Raw genomic sequence first — 15,387 nt, forward strand, 5'->3', positions numbered from 1 at the left:
ATCCTTCGATGTCGACGCAGCCGTAGACTCCGGCAGTAACGGTGGGGGGTTCTGCAAAGGAACGCCCTCAGAGGGCCCGGTCTTACCCTCCTTAGACGACTTGGACTGCTTGTCCTTTTTTGTGGAATGTTCCTTCCCAGACTTGCCTTTAGTGGACTGTTTTGATGCGACCTTCGATGTCGATCTCGTCGGTATCGATGCCCCGGTATCGACGGATGCACGTGAGGTAGAAGGTTGGTCCGGCATAGCGGAAGGCGGGTGGAGAGCGGATTCCAACAGAGCGACCTTTAACCGTGCGGCACGGTTCTTTTTTGTCTGATTAGAAAATCTAGCACAATGCTTACAAGTATCTGCTCTATGCGACTCGCCTAAGCAGAACAAACAAAGCTCATGGCCGTCTGGAGGGGCCAATTTACTTCCACACTTCTTACAGCGGTTGAAAAAGCCCCACTTCTGACTCTTCTTCTTTTTCTTTTCCATGCGGCGGGAAAAAACAAATGCCGGGGAAAAGTGATGAGGGAAAAAAGGGGGGGGAAGGCCCGAAGGCCTGAGGAGATTCCCCTCAGGAAAACAAAAGTTCTTGTTCTTCTTCTTTCTTTTTTTTTAAAGAAAACTAAAGGACAAAATCAAACGGAGGATGATCCTAAGAAACAAAGAAATGAGGTAAAGGCCCGTAGGCAGTAATAGCTATCCGGTCAGGAGGAAAGGCAAAAAGGTCCTTTCAACGCGGCGGTAGAGAGAGAACTGGTGGGATGTCCGCGCCCGTCCCTCTGGGCATGCTCGCTGGGGTTCCTGCGCATGCTCAGTGGGACCCGCGCGAAAATCCTTTGAAACATAGCTTGCTACAGCACCGGTTGGGTCAGCGCAGGCGCACTAAACCCATTGGTGTGAAGCACAGAAACCACGAAGAAGATCATCCGTGATTGGTCCTTATGTGAACAACCTCATTGGTTGGTATTTGTACAGTGGGTGTGGCAACATTAGCCTGGAATGTTTAAAAGCAGGACAGCTGCAATGTAAAGGCTGTTCTGGCTATCAGGTGTTGATCCGTGTTGGAGTTGTGTTCGAGTTGAAGAATAAAGCTGTGTTCTTGCTGAATCACTCTCCGACTTCTTTGTTAAGCAAACCTAAAGACAGTGCAAGCGATTACAAAGACATTTCTCTTGTTCCAGAATGCCTTTTTTTAGGCGTAGCTCCACCCCGATTAGAGCCCACTGTATATACAGCAAACTGGTGGCAGTAAGGATGCCAGACTCTACCTAGGTGGGACCTGGGGATCCCCCGGAATTCATCTCCGGACTACAGAGATCAGTTCCCCGGGAGAAAATGGATGCTTTGAGGGTGGACTCCATGGCATTGAATCCCACTGAGCTCCCTGTCCTCCCCAGGATCAATCCCCAAATCTCCAGGAGTTTCCCAACCTGGATTAGGCAACCCTAACCCCCCATCCCTGCCAGCGGGATGCCAGCCTCCAGGTGGGACCTGGGGATCCCCCGGAATTACACCTCATCTCCAGACTACAGAGATCAGTTCCCCTGGAGAAAAGGGATGCTCTAGAGGGTGGACTCTATGGCATTGTACCCCACCGGTGTACCTGTCCTCCCCAGGCTCCACGCCCAAATCTCCAGGAGTTTCCAAACCTGGATCTGGCAACCCTACCCTCATACCCCCCGCCGGTGGCCAGAGGGGACTTGGCAACCCTACTATGCAGCCTGTCCCTTGCTGACCCCCCCCCCCAGTGTGGCAAAACTGATACAAAGCTTGCAATGCAATCCGACCAAAAGAATTCCTGATCCACCCTCTCCAAACACATCCTCAATAAGTAATTCACTCGGGACATGCATTGTCATATCAGCACAAGGCCTTCTCGTGTGCAGCTTATGAGTCCGTTTTCTGCCCTACACTTATGCAACGCACGCTCCCACAGGTCTAGCCACAGCAGTTGCCACACACTCTGAAGCTTCAAAAACATAACTTACAAAATAAAGCGACGCGGCTGAGTTCTATGAAGTCTAAGATCGCATTTTAATGTGTTTATGAGTTTGCTGTCTGGTTTCTGTAAAGGGGTTTACTGCTACGATGCTGGCTAAAGTGAGACCTCATTGAAATCTTTGCTAAAAGAATTGCTATACCCAATAGCCCAGGGCTGGCTTCCATGCAGACAGCTAAACCTACACAATAGGGCTGTCCACCAACTGTTTTAAAGCACTCCTCATTCTGGGAGTCTTTATCAATGGACCTAGAAATAGTACAACCTGGAAATCTTTCAGGGAGCATCACCTGACCTGGTGCTGCCTATGAGTGAGGTGTGGCTTGCTGCCAGGCCCTTAGCCAAGATTTTGTGGCTTGTGGGGCACTTTTTTTCTGGTGGGGCTGAAGTTCTCAGTGCAGAAAGAAAAGGCATTTAGCCAATCGAAAGCTGTTACCAGGGTAGATCTTTAAACTGCAAGCTATCAACCACTTTAGGTGACAGTTCTCAGCTGCTACAAGTTCATCACTTCTGCCAGCCTAAGCAACAATTCCGATAACAAGTTGGCAGGTGGGGGTGATGATTTCTATAGTCAAGAAAGCTAACACCTAGGCAGAAAACCTGTCTTAAAGGAGACCAGTTTCTTGACACAGAGTTAGAAGGGATCCTAGAGGTCACCTACTCCAACCCCCTTGGCTCAGTGCGGGAATTAAACTACAGCACCCCCACTCTACTTCAAAAAGTGCACACTTTTAAAAAAAATGTTTTTAAATAATTGAAAAAAGGCATCTACAGGAGAAATTCTTGTGGAGCTGTGCCTTTAAGCTACGGGCTTTCTTGCTGATTTGGCAGCTTCCCGGCAGCTCCTTCTTTGTGAGGTCAAGGGCTCTTTTTGTAGCAGGTACTCATTTGCATATTAAGCGACACACCCCTAATGTAGCCAATCCTCCAAGAGCTTACAGTAGCTCCTGTAAGAAGAGCTCTGTAAGCTCTTGGAGGATTGGCTACATTAGGGGTGTGTGGCCTAATATGCAAAGGTGTTCCTGCTACAAAAAGAGCCCACAGACGTCCTGTTGATGCAGCTTTTCAGCATCAGGCAGTTCCATAACTGCCTGCTGCACCCTTCATGGTTCTCTTTACTGTTTCTGCTTTCTTTTAATTTTTTTTTCAGCACAGGTTCTGCATTGTGCACTGCGAGAGGCTCTCCGAAGAAACACAAAGTGTCGTTCACACGAGTCTCGCTAAAGATGCTGCTGGTGGTGTATGGCCTGGCTTTCCTCGCCGGGCTGATGTTAAACGGCTCCGCCGTCTTCATTGTCTTCCACGGAAAAGAGAGGGCCATCGACCTGGTGTGGTCCCTCAACCTGGCCATTGTGGATTTCGTCTTCATCTCCCTCCTACCCCTCAGAGTTTGGTCCATGAGCACCAGCTTCGATATCCTTCTGACACTGAACAGCAGCATCACCGCCGTGCACATGGTCTCCAGGGCTTTTTTCTTGGCCGCCATGACCACCTGTTGTACCCTCTCCGTGGCCTCCCCTGCGTGGTTTGAAAAAACCCGGGCATTCCAATGGGCTCTTATGGCTACTCTGGTCATCTGGGCTTTGTCCTTTGCATTCAGCATGGGGTACCATGACCTCTGGGAAGCAGCGATGTCGTCCAAAGACCCCAAAAGCGACCTGGATGAATGGATGACCATGAGACCTCTTGCCACCAGTTTCTTCATCTGGTTCCTGTGCTTGCTCACCTTGATGATGATTTGCTACAGCACCCATACAAGCAAGCAAAAGAAGTTATACCACCCCCAATCCAGGGAGCTCATCAAACACCCCTTCACTTTCCTCCTTACGTTCTTCTTATGCTGGCTCCCCTATCACATTCTCTACTTCCTTCTGGTGATGTGGCTGGACTCGCCTGCCAGATCTTCTCCGGGCTTCATTTCAGGGTGCCAGGTGGCCTTCCTCCTGCCTTATTTCAGCTGCTGCTGCGATGCCATCGTCTGCCTCTCCACAATCCAAGAGTTTGGAAGTTGTCTTCAGCAGCCAGGCAGCCCACAAACTCCCAGGCACCAACACTCAGAAGTCCAGCATTTGGAGACTTTGGCTTCAGGTTGCTAGATCTTGGTCGAGACATTCCCAGAGATTTGGGGGTGGAGCCTGGGGAGGGTGAGGTTTGAGGAGGGGAGTCTGCAGAGCCCCCCCCCCCATCCAAAGCCACTATTTTGTCCAAGGGAACTGATCTCTGCAGTCTGGAGATCAGTCGTAATTCCTTGAGATCTCCAGGCCCCACCTGGAGGCACTCAACCGTACTTTGTAATTCCATAGTCCAACTTGACATACATTCATCATAGAGTGGACTCATATACCTCCTGGAAAATTCATATAATCTTGAAATCCATAAACTGTGTAAGCTGGTTCCCCTCCTTCTTTTGTTTTCCTTGTACTTTGGTTTAAGGCAGAGATAGTGGGAATACATTCCAAGCCGGAGAAAGAGTGCCAAATCCACTTTTGTGGAGTGGCTAAGAGCAGCAGACTCTAATCTGGAGAACTGGATTTGATTCCCCACTCCTCCACATGCAGCCAGCTGGGTGACCTTGGATCGGTCACAGTTCTCTCAGAACTGCTCTCTCAAGAGCTGTTCTCTGAGAGCTCTCTCAGCTGCTTAGACGCCAAGTGAAGGTCGGGGTACAAATCCTCCCCCCCCCCCTTCTTCTTCCAAGGACCACACATCTGGCAAAACTGGTTCTTGGCCTGCTGGCTGAATTATCCTAGTAACATGATGACATCTTACACTTTCCTAGCACCTATATCATATTATTTGCATACACTCACCCAAAAAAAAAGAATGAGGAAGGGGGGATGAAGATCCACAATATACTCGTGGTTCGTAGCTCCCAAATGTGTCATATGAAAGGAGGTTTTGGGAGATCCATAAAGATATTTAGAGGTCAGAAAAGGGTAGAAGAAAAATGAAACCACCGGTGCTATTCCTTTGACACTATTCTTTGACTAGGAAAAAGGCCCGTTGTGGAAATAAATACAACGACCTCTAGAAAGAGGCTCTGGGCGGGTGCCACGGCCTTGGACACTCAGTGTCAATTTGCTGTGGCGACCTCAGCAGGGTATAATGACACTGAGTCCACCATTTTCTCCAGAGGAACTGATCTCTGCTACCTAATGAACAGTTGTAATTTTGAGTGATCTCCAGCCCTCACCTGAAGATTGGCAACGACGGTTCCCCAGAAGGGAATAGTTGGTTTGGAGGGTGGAGTCTATGGCTCTGTACCTGCCCGAGGTCCCACACCTCCTGAAACCTCACCCTCTCCAGGCTCCATCTCTCACATCTCCAGGAATTTCCCACCTGGAGTTGGCAACCCTATCTCCTTCCCAGACAATCATCAACCTACCTTTATTTCCCCCTCACTCTTCAGCTTTCCACCCCCCACACACCTGCAGCCTCTCCCAGGCTCTGAAGCCCTGACTGCTACGTCACATTGGCTGTCATACGGGGGTCACCTCAGCAGCATATAAGGATACAGAGTCCACCATTTTCTCCAGGGGAACTGATCTCTGCCATCTGGAAAGCAGTTGTAATTCTGAGTGATCTCCAGACCTCACCTGGAGATTGGACAAATTTTACCTCAGAACAGCAAAACTGTTTAGAATGTTAGAGGCAAAAGCCAATCAAGTTGCATATGCAAATGACCTCTGTGTTCTAAGGCAGAGGCCAATGAGGCTGCATATGCAAATAACCTCTGTGTTCTGATTGGCTATGCGGGGGAGAGGATTAGCAAAATGTTTAGAATGTTGGAGGCAGGACTCAGGCAAAGCGGCCAGTGGATAGGGAGACCCTCTGAATGACAGATCAGAGAGCGAACTGATTTTGGAGCGTGTGAAATGTTCTAGAGAAGTGCCACCACCATTCGGCTTTTATTTATATGGGAGATAGTGTATGAATCACATGGGGGAGGAAGAGTACCATCTTTACAGATTCACTGCTTTATCCAAAAAGTAGCAACGGGTTAATGTGAATCTGAGCTTGCATTGCCAATTAGAAAGGCCTGATTGCTGGTAAATAAAATATGGGCTGTTTCATGTAAACAAGGTCCTTGGAAGCAAATAGGGTTTCCATCCCTGTGGCTACAACCTCTAGTAGCTTTTGGGGGCAGAGCCTAGGGAGGAGGAGCATCACAAATGCCATGATATCACTTCCAGGTTACCCGGAGGTGACATCCTGGTACTTGCACCACCGTTCTCTCCGCCCCTTGCGTGACTTCTCGTGTGCCACTTCATAATACACATCACAATACACTGCAGGGAGTTTATGGATTATTAATCCATGTGTCAATAATTAGTACTGTCAAATTGTATACTTTCAGTTATTCAAATTATTGCTCTTATAATGGCTGTGTGTTAATCTCTTGCTCTGAATTTTGACAGTGTTTGGCTCTTAAATTGTGAAATGTCACAACCCCCCCATGGTAGCACATCAAAACGGTTTGGAGAGAGACACGAACGGGGACAGAGGTTGAACATCTAGGCCAGGGGTGTCAAACATGCAGCCCAGGGGCCAGATTAGTCCCCCAGAGGCCTTCTATCAGGCCCGCAGTGGAACTGGCTGTCATCTTCTTCTTCCTCCAGTTCTGCTGCTGCTGCGTCATCGTAGGTTTGCAGCTTACAGATACACACCTGAGCAGCATACTCAAGATTGCAACAGCACAGACATTTTGATGCAATAATTCAGAGCAAGAGGTGTCAGTTATCAGACACTGTTAAATAAACAAAATATTGCAAGAGTGCTAATGTTTTAAGCATTTTTATTTTAAGTTAAAAAAACCCTTTGTGTTTGTGTCCTTTATAAAGTTTATATCTCCGCTACCTGGCATTACATTTAATGGCACACATGGCCTGGCCCATCAAGGTCTCATTTATGTCAGCTCCGGCCCTCATAACAAATGAGTTCGACACCCCTGATCTAGGCATTGCTGACCACTGCAGCTAACACAATAACAGACTCCTAGGAATCAGTTGGTGTGGGAATCTATCGGAGATAGGGGCTCTGGGGCAAGTGATGCTCTGTCTTTTTGGTGCTTGGGGGGGGTCAACAGTGGGAGGGCTTCTAATGTCCTGGCCCCACTGGTGGACCTCCTGATGGCACTGGTATTTCTGGCCACTGTGTGACACAGAGTGTTGGACTGGATGGGCCTTTGGCCTGATCCAACACTGGCGTCTCTTATGTTCTTATGTAGTTGTAGATTTAAGCACCTACATGCTCCTCTTGCCAACTGAAGGGAGAGCAGGTTCTGAACATCAGCTAGAAAGCCACACAGGGCGACTCTGCATCTGGCATTCGGTTCACCTTTTCTCAACACCGAGGGAAAGGTGGAGCACAAAACCACATTCAAATACCCTGGGGCAACGTCGTAATGACTGCGAAGTCACCCCTGAACGGCTATATAAAGCTATGCAGAAACTACCATAAAACCCGATGATCAAATAAAGTGAAAGCGGCATGCAATGCAGAAGGTACCATTAAAATCCGATGATCTAAGAAAGTGAAAGCAGCATGCAATGCAGAGGGGACTTTCTGCTCCAAGGGGGGGGGGGTTAGTAAAACAACCGAGGGAAAAGCCAATGCAGAATTGCCCACAAATCCTGTCTCTCTCTCCCCCCCCCCTCTCTTGCTGAACACTGGTGAGCTCCCGCTGTTCAGCTAACCAATACGCCTACACAGAAGTATCCAGCACCTATTTCTTCTCTCATCTACATTGCTTTCTGGGAATGATACCTACCATGCCAGCATTCTCAACCATAAAGACCATTTCACTGATGCTTGCAATAATCTCATGCAGCTTTGGGGGCAATTCTGAAGCTGCATACAAGTGATGTATGTAAGACTCATCGCTTTGCGTGTCTGTTTACCTCCCAGGTGGATCTGCATAAATATCAGGCCCCAAACAAAAAGAGGTGTTTCGCCTGGTGGGACCACAGCCTCCTGCGACTCAAAAACTATCCTCTGGCCGCAGCTGATAAAGACAAGAAGAGGAATGATCTTTATCTCACTTGCTTCTTGGCCTTGCGGCTGTAGAGGATGGCTGTGTTCAGATGACAAATTTAACGGCAGCTATCTTAAAATGCTATCCCTCTCTCTCTTTCTGAACATGGATGGCTCAAGAGATTAAGACGCTAAACTGCAGCGGTTTGAGACCCAAGTGCCGCATGACGGAGTGAGCTCCCGTTTCTGGTCCCAGCTCCTGCCAACCTAGCAGTCCGAAAGCAAGAAATTGCAAGTAGATAAATAGGTACCACTTCGGTGGGAAGGTAACAGCGTTCCGTGCGCCTCGGCGTCTAGTCATGCCGGCCACATGACCACGGAAATGTCTTTGGACAGCGCTGGCTTGGAAACGGAGATGAGCACCGCATCCCTAGAGTCAGATTCAACTGGCTTTTGAGCAAGGGAAACCTTTACCTTTACTATCTTAAAATGTGCACATGTGCACATTTTGCTATCAATCAGGTGTGCATTGCCTCTTCGTCCTCTCCTCACCCCCTTCTCGCACTGTCTCCAAGGTTAAGTCTAGCTAGCTGCAATGAAGGCATGCACATGGGGTAACGAGAGTTAGTTGTACATGGGGGGAAACTAACTCTCAGGTTACTCTACATAACTACACAGACTGCTTCCACACAAATGTTTCTCTCTGGCATTGCTTCAAAATTGGAGTGTATTTTTTTTTTTGCACAGCATCTGCATGAGGTTGTCCTCTAACCAACCCCTACCCAAGTTTCCCCCATCCTTGGTACACTGTCTCTCAAATTTGCTTTGCTACCATCTTTTTGGAAAGCATGTTTTCTGAGCACATTAGGTTGGATCCGGGCTAAATTTTCCAAATGCAGAAATTGAGCTTTCCTCACTTCCTGCTTCCCGCTTCCCGCTGCAGTCCACTGATCTCCACAAAATTTCGCTCCTGTTGTCTGGACTGGAAAGTTCACATTTTCCAAGGACTCGCCCATTTCCCAAGGACTCATTCTTAATGTTCAATGATTTTATCTGATTGTGTTTTATGGATATGGCACATCGTCCAGAGCCCTGCAATAGCAGGGATTGGGCAATTAATAAATCCAGTAAATAAATAAATAAATCAGTATAATTTTCAATTTATCATAACCTTGAGGCTGCGTTCTCTCCCTCTCTCTCTCTCTCTCTCTCTCTCTCTCTCTCTCTCTCTCTCTCTCTACGCTCGCCCCCCTCTCTTGCTGAACACTGGTGAGCTCCCGCTGTTCAGCTAACCAATACGCCTACACAGAAGGACCCAGCACCTATTTCTTCTCTCAGCTACATTGCTTTCTGGGAATGATACCCACCATGCCGGCATTCTCAACCATAAAGACCATTTCACTGATGCTTGCAATAATCTCATGCAGCTTTGGGGGCAATGCTGAAGCAGCTGCATACAAGTGATGCATATAAGACTCAGCGCTTTGCGTGTCTGTTTACCTCCCAGGTGGATCTGCATAAATATCAGGCCCCAAACAAAAAGAGGTGTTTCGCCTGGTGGGACCACAGCCTCCTGCCAATGCAGAATTGCCCACAAATCCTCTCTCTCTCTCTCTCTCTTGCTGAACACTGGTGAGCTCCCGCTGTTCAGCTAACCAATACGCCTACACAGAAGTATCCAGCACCTATTTCTTCTCTCATCTACATTGCTTTCTGGGAATGATACCCACCATGCCAGCATTCATGGCTGCATTCAGATGACAAACCCACTGGAGGGTTTTTTCAGTTTTTTTAAAAAATCGGTAATCGCTATAGAGCTATAATGCTATCATACATACCACTTTAATGCTAGCAGTTACCTTTTTTTTTAAAGCCCTCAAATGCAGCAATGGGAAATGCAGGGGGGATGGCAGCTGATGGAGGGAAGTATGCAAAAAACTCCCCGTGTGGATTCTCCTTTGCCAGTGTGAATGCCTCAGCATTCACAGTGGCAATGAATGCAAAACGGAGAATCCTTGGCATGTGGATGCTGCCACAAGCAGAGTCAATACTTTATTTATAATTTGGATTTATAAATTGCTCAATCCCCTGAATACTCAGGGCTCTGAGCGATGAACAATGATAATAAAACCATATAATAAAAACATTTAACCAAGCAATGCCAACAATTTAAAAGCTGATTAAAATAACCAATAGTTTACAGTACTCAGATGACACTGGTACCTCCAGTTACAACTCTGTCCCCATTTCTTAGGGGGATGAGTGGGAGTGGGGGGAACAGGAGGGAGGGAATGCCGGCCAAGATGGTAGCTAACTATCGCTGTGCTCAACCAAATTGTGCCCACCTCCCCTGTGATGCCTCTCTGGACTTGGGCTGTTTAATGTGTTAACTTTTAAAAAACTTGGTTCAGTAAAGGTTGTTAAAATCTATTGCTGGTGTCAGTCTGTGACTTCAAATGCCAAGCCTTAAGGAGAAGCGAACTAAAAGCCAGTGTCCCAAATCTGACAATAGCATGTTCTCAGGCCTTGTATCCGGGCCCTTGGTTGGAGTGTACTCTATCTCCCTGACTGTTACTGTGAGCGACAGGAAACCAAGATAAGCTGCAATATCTTGTACCGTTGCAGCAGCTGGAAGGCCCAAGGCACCGATGAGATGGCCAGATAGATAGATGCCAAGCCGTGCAGACGAAAAGAAAGCCACTGCTGGTGGGAGGAAACCTGCATGATCCATGGGTCAGAAATAGGGTTGCCAAACCCCCCGGTTTGCCGGGGTCCCCCATTTTGGGGGGGGGGTTCTACCCGCCGCCGGCCAGATGGCCAGCGGGGGAAGCCCCCCAACACCCACAGCCAACCCTCTCTCCCCCTTTAAGTGCGTGGAACCCGTGTTTCCTCCCAAGCCCGATCTCCGCTTGAGATCAGGCTCGCAGGGAAATGCCAGCTTCGTGCATTTAAAAGGGAAACGCAGCTGCTCTTAAAGGGGAAACGCCATCTCCTTTAAGTGCAGGGAACTGCCGTTTCTGGAAATCCAGTGCACAGGGGGGCGCAGACGTCCCCAATGTGACATCATCACATCGGGGATGCCCCGCCCCCTCCAGGAACGCCCCCAACATCCCCCGCTGGGGGTGGAAGATGGACTTGGCAACCCTAGTCAGAAACCAGGGATGGCACAAAGCTATCATTCAGGTCTCGAAAGGGCCACTGAGTTCCCAAGCTCTCGTACAGTGGCAGACATACCTTGTATCTCGCCCACACCCCATACAAAACTTTCACTCTCCTGGAACTATGGTAAAAGTGACTGTACTGTTTTAATGTTTTAACTTGGGCATTTGTGCCCCTTGTGAGCCGCCCTGAGCCTTCGGGGAGGGTGGAATATAAATTTAAAGATAAATAAATAAATAAAAATAAAAATCAGCAGAACATGACTTCCCTGTCTCCCCACCTCCCACCCTGCTGTCCACTGATCTCACCAAAATGCTAATCCTAGAAGACAGGAAACCTTCAAGGATGTAATGAGGAGAAAAATCAGGGGTCTGCTGCTGGGATAGGAAAGTGTTAGAAATTAATTCTCCAGTGTTCTCCAGTCAAAGAAGGCAAATTGCTTCTAGAACTTCTTATTTCTTCTGGGCCTTCTTATTGCTTCCGATCTATGACCGACATGTTTTATGCCATCTGCCATCCTGAAAGAATCCTCGGATCTGCATTTTGGTGAGTATGCTCCATTATGCCTAGTCTTCCTTTCCAACACTTCAGAACTACAGTTCCCAGAGCTCTTTGGGAATTATGTTCAAATCTGTCCTATAGAGCCCAAAGATCCAAATTCAGGGGGAGGGGACAAAAAAAAATGCTTGCAAAAGAAATCTGCATGTCCACAGCCACATCCTGAAGTCATTGTTGAAATATGATATGCGAACTCTAAATGTATTGATATTTGGGAAATATTTATGATTTCGCATGTGAGAGAAATAAAAAGAAAAGATACTGAAAATTACCTTGGATTACAGGCACCTTCCAAATATTCTGTGAACTTGGACTTTTCGTCTTCAAAAAACTGAAATCTAAAATTAAAATTTAAGCGTGGGTCATTTGACAAATTCAAGTGTTTTCATGAATCAGAGAGTACACATTGCACGGTAGTAGTGGAAAGTGCCATCAAGTCAGAGCTGACTCAAGGCAACCCCGTTGGGTTTTTCAAGGTGAGAGACATTCGAAGGTAGTCTGCCTTTGCCTGCCTCGGTGTGGTGACCCTGGTATGTAGGGATCCCAAGTCCCCCCGGGGGGGCGGGGAAAACCCTGCCCCAGAGGCCCGTTCCCCGGCACACCAGATCAAGCCCCGGGGGAATTCCTCCCCGACGTGCGCGTGACCCGGAAGTGACGCGGGCACGCTGGGCATGCTGGGGGCGGGGCCACGGCCATACAAGGGAAAACTCTATGGTTTTCCCTTGTATGGTCGTGGCCCTGCCCCCAGCGTGCCCGGCGTCATAATGTCACTTCCTGGTGACGTGTGTGCGGCGTGCGCGCGCTCCGGGATCTACCCAGGAGTCCCCTGCCGCCAAGGGAAGTTCCACTTGGCAACCCTACTGGTATTCCTTGGAGGTCTCCCATCCAAATACTAACCAGGGCCGACTCTGCTGAGATCTGATGAAATACGGCTAGCCTGGGCTGAGATCTGATGAAATACGGCTAGCATACCATCTATCATATCAACCATGAGAATATGGACTGTTGTTCTGAAAGTTCTTGAACACAGAAATCTTTCCCAGCTGCTAAAACTGACACCCATTTTGTGCACCAATTGCATATAAATGGCACAACATAAAAATAATTAAAAATGGAAAATTCGCCAGAGAAATAGCTGGGACGAAAATAGACGAAAATTCAAAGCAATGGAAGAACGATGTATTCGTACACCTTTAGATTAAACCTGGAATGTTTTGCAAAGTATACACCCTGCCAATGTGCTGTGATGAGCCTCCCCATAGATTCTGCAGTCACCCGAAGAACTGAATGTGTGACTTGGGCAGATGGATACGGCAGTGGCCTCCAAGAAATGGTAATGTTCTGCACATTCTGCAGAAAGACAACAGAGATAAACTAGCGATGAAAGAGATACCAAAGACAGGAAGAAATCAGACAAAGAGCTGGGTCCAGCTGCCCAAGTTTGCCAAGGACTTAACTGAGCTAGAAGAAGCAGCGCAACACTGGGTGAGTATTACCCTGTGGGGTCTATATGTTGTTTCTCTATGTGGCAGGGAGAGAAGCAAAGTCCACGCTTGGCACTTTGAGTGCCCAAGAAGGACACACAGCAGGGAAGAAGTGTGGAGTTTCAGCTTGGGCTTACCAATCTGACCCACTGATCCTGCTCTGAATGCCAGAACAAAGCAGTAATGATGGCACCTCTGAGCATGTACAGAGCACTTTTGTTTCTCCCCTGTAAGGAACAGCAATGATGATGGCCAGGAGTAGGAGCTTCTAAGTCAAAGGCTGACATTTCTCATCAGAAGGACATACACGGTGCCCTGCTGGATCAGACCAGTGGTCCATCTATTTCAGCATCTCTCCTCACAGAGGCCAACCAGTTGTCCTGAAGGGCCCACAAACAGGACAGAGAAGCCAAGGTCTTCCTTTGGTGTTGCCTCCTAGCACTGGCATTTACAGGTTTGTTGCCTCTGAATAAGGAGGACCTCTTTAGACCCCATGGCTAGTAGTCACTAGCGGACTTCTCCTCCGTGAATCTGTCTTACCCCCCTATTGAAGCCATGTGTGCCCATGGCCATCACTGTATTCACTAGCAGTAAATCTGGCCATTTAATTACTTGTTAAGAACTATTTCCTTCTGTCCGTCTTTTTGTCCTTAATCTGTTGCCCTTCTGGGTAAGCGTGAGGTTCCACCTAGCATCCCTGTCTTCCAAAATGACTAAAATGTGCCTTGTAGGCAGCTGTACCTTCAAAGAACTGGTGCCAGATTGTTGTTCAACTGTGAGTTGCGACAGACGTGGCTGGATGCCGCAACTCCTCTGGCCTCGTTTTGTAAGGTCTGCTGCACTGCAATTCCCTCTTTGGGTGACAGGAAGTCCCCTTCCCTTCAAGGACATTGTAAGGTGACAGGAGAGGCAAGAAACAGGACTGACTTCAGACCTCTGGGCCAGAACATCTGCACATCATTTTGGCTCCTTCCTAGCTGCTCATTGCTCTGAGATTATGAGAAACTATGGGGTGGGAATGTCCATTGTCTCAGGATACGACCTGAAGGCATAAAGTTAGGGTTGCCAGCTAGGAGGGTATGGAGGGGCAGGAGCATTTGGGGTGGACAGTGAGGGAAATAGTATCACAGGACATTCTAGGAATTCCCCAAGACTCTATGGTAAAAACACAATGTAGCTCCTGTGTCTGAGTCTGCTCAGTGCCTAACTGGGTGACACTGCTTCCCCGAAACTCTGGGCGATTTTGCACTAGAGTTGCCTTGCGGCACAGCCGCCGTTTGCCCCGACACAAACATGTTAATTTCACACCCAAGGCTGCGGGGCTCCATTTTGACTCGCGGCTTCGCCCGATTTCCTCCGCAGTTTCATGATCCTGGTTTTTGAGGATCACGAAACTGCGGAGGAAATCGGGCGAAACCGCGAGTCAAAATGCAGCCCCGCAGCCTCGGGTGTGAAATTAACGTGTTTGTGTCGGGGCAAACGCGAGGCAGCTCTAGTGCGAAATCGCCCTCTCTGAAAACTGCCTAGAGTTCCCTGATGGGCAGAAAGGCAGACTGTAAATCCAGCTAATAAAGTTTATGGTTCTCAGCTCTAGAACTGGAGCCCAAATTTCAAACTAAAAAGGCAAGGAAATCTGGGTTCCTTCATTTAAAAAGAAACTTGGGATCTACAGGCCCAGCTGACCATCATTCTGGAGTAGGGTTGCCCAGTGCTTACCTGTTCCGGAGTGGGGGAGTCCAGCCTTGCTCCAGGAGTCTTCGCGTGTGCCGCAAGCACATCACATGGAAGTGACGCAAGCACGTCGGGGACGTTGGGGGCGGGGCCACAATCATCCGAGGGAAAACCATAGAGGTTTCCCTTGGATGATTGTGGCCCCATCCCCAACGTCCCCAACATGCTTGCGTCACTTCCGTGTGACGTGCTTTGGGGGTGGGGTTCCCCCCAGGGGGCCGATCCAGCAGCGGCGGGGAACGGGCCTCCCGGGTGGGGGATTCCCCGCCCCCCTGGGGGACTTGGCATCCCTATTCTGGAGTCCCATGACTGGAAGTCTCATTGTGCAATCTGACCCCAAAAGGAGCCAGAATCGACTTCAGATACATCTCTGCCAGATAACATCTGTGCCCGGAGGAACTTAATGCAGTTCCACAGGGCATGTAAGGCAGAGATGTTCCGCCAGGCGTTTACTTGAGGACAGCAACAGTGTTCCATCTCGCGTGCATTCCC

At 48.6% G+C, this 15,387-nt stretch overlaps 1 protein-coding gene across 1 annotated transcript in view; it reads left to right on the forward strand.

The window, feature by feature from the left end:
- Positions 1-4,086, forward strand: part of LOC107124383 (hyaluronan synthase 1-like) — a 28,469-nt gene extending 24,383 nt beyond the window's left edge. Inside the window, exon 5 of the mRNA XM_015427846.1 lies at positions 3,141-4,086. Within this exon, the coding sequence (XP_015283332.1) occupies positions 3,141-4,086 (946 nt within the window). The remainder of the gene's footprint in view (positions 1-3,140) is intronic.
- The last annotated feature ends 11,301 nt before the right edge of the window (positions 4,087-15,387 follow it).

The sequence above is a fragment of the Gekko japonicus genome, unplaced genomic scaffold (assembly GCF_001447785.1).
Source record: "Gekko japonicus isolate JY-2015 unplaced genomic scaffold, Gekko_japonicus_V1.1 scaffold641, whole genome shotgun sequence".
NCBI lineage: Eukaryota > Metazoa > Chordata > Lepidosauria > Squamata > Gekkonidae > Gekko > Gekko japonicus.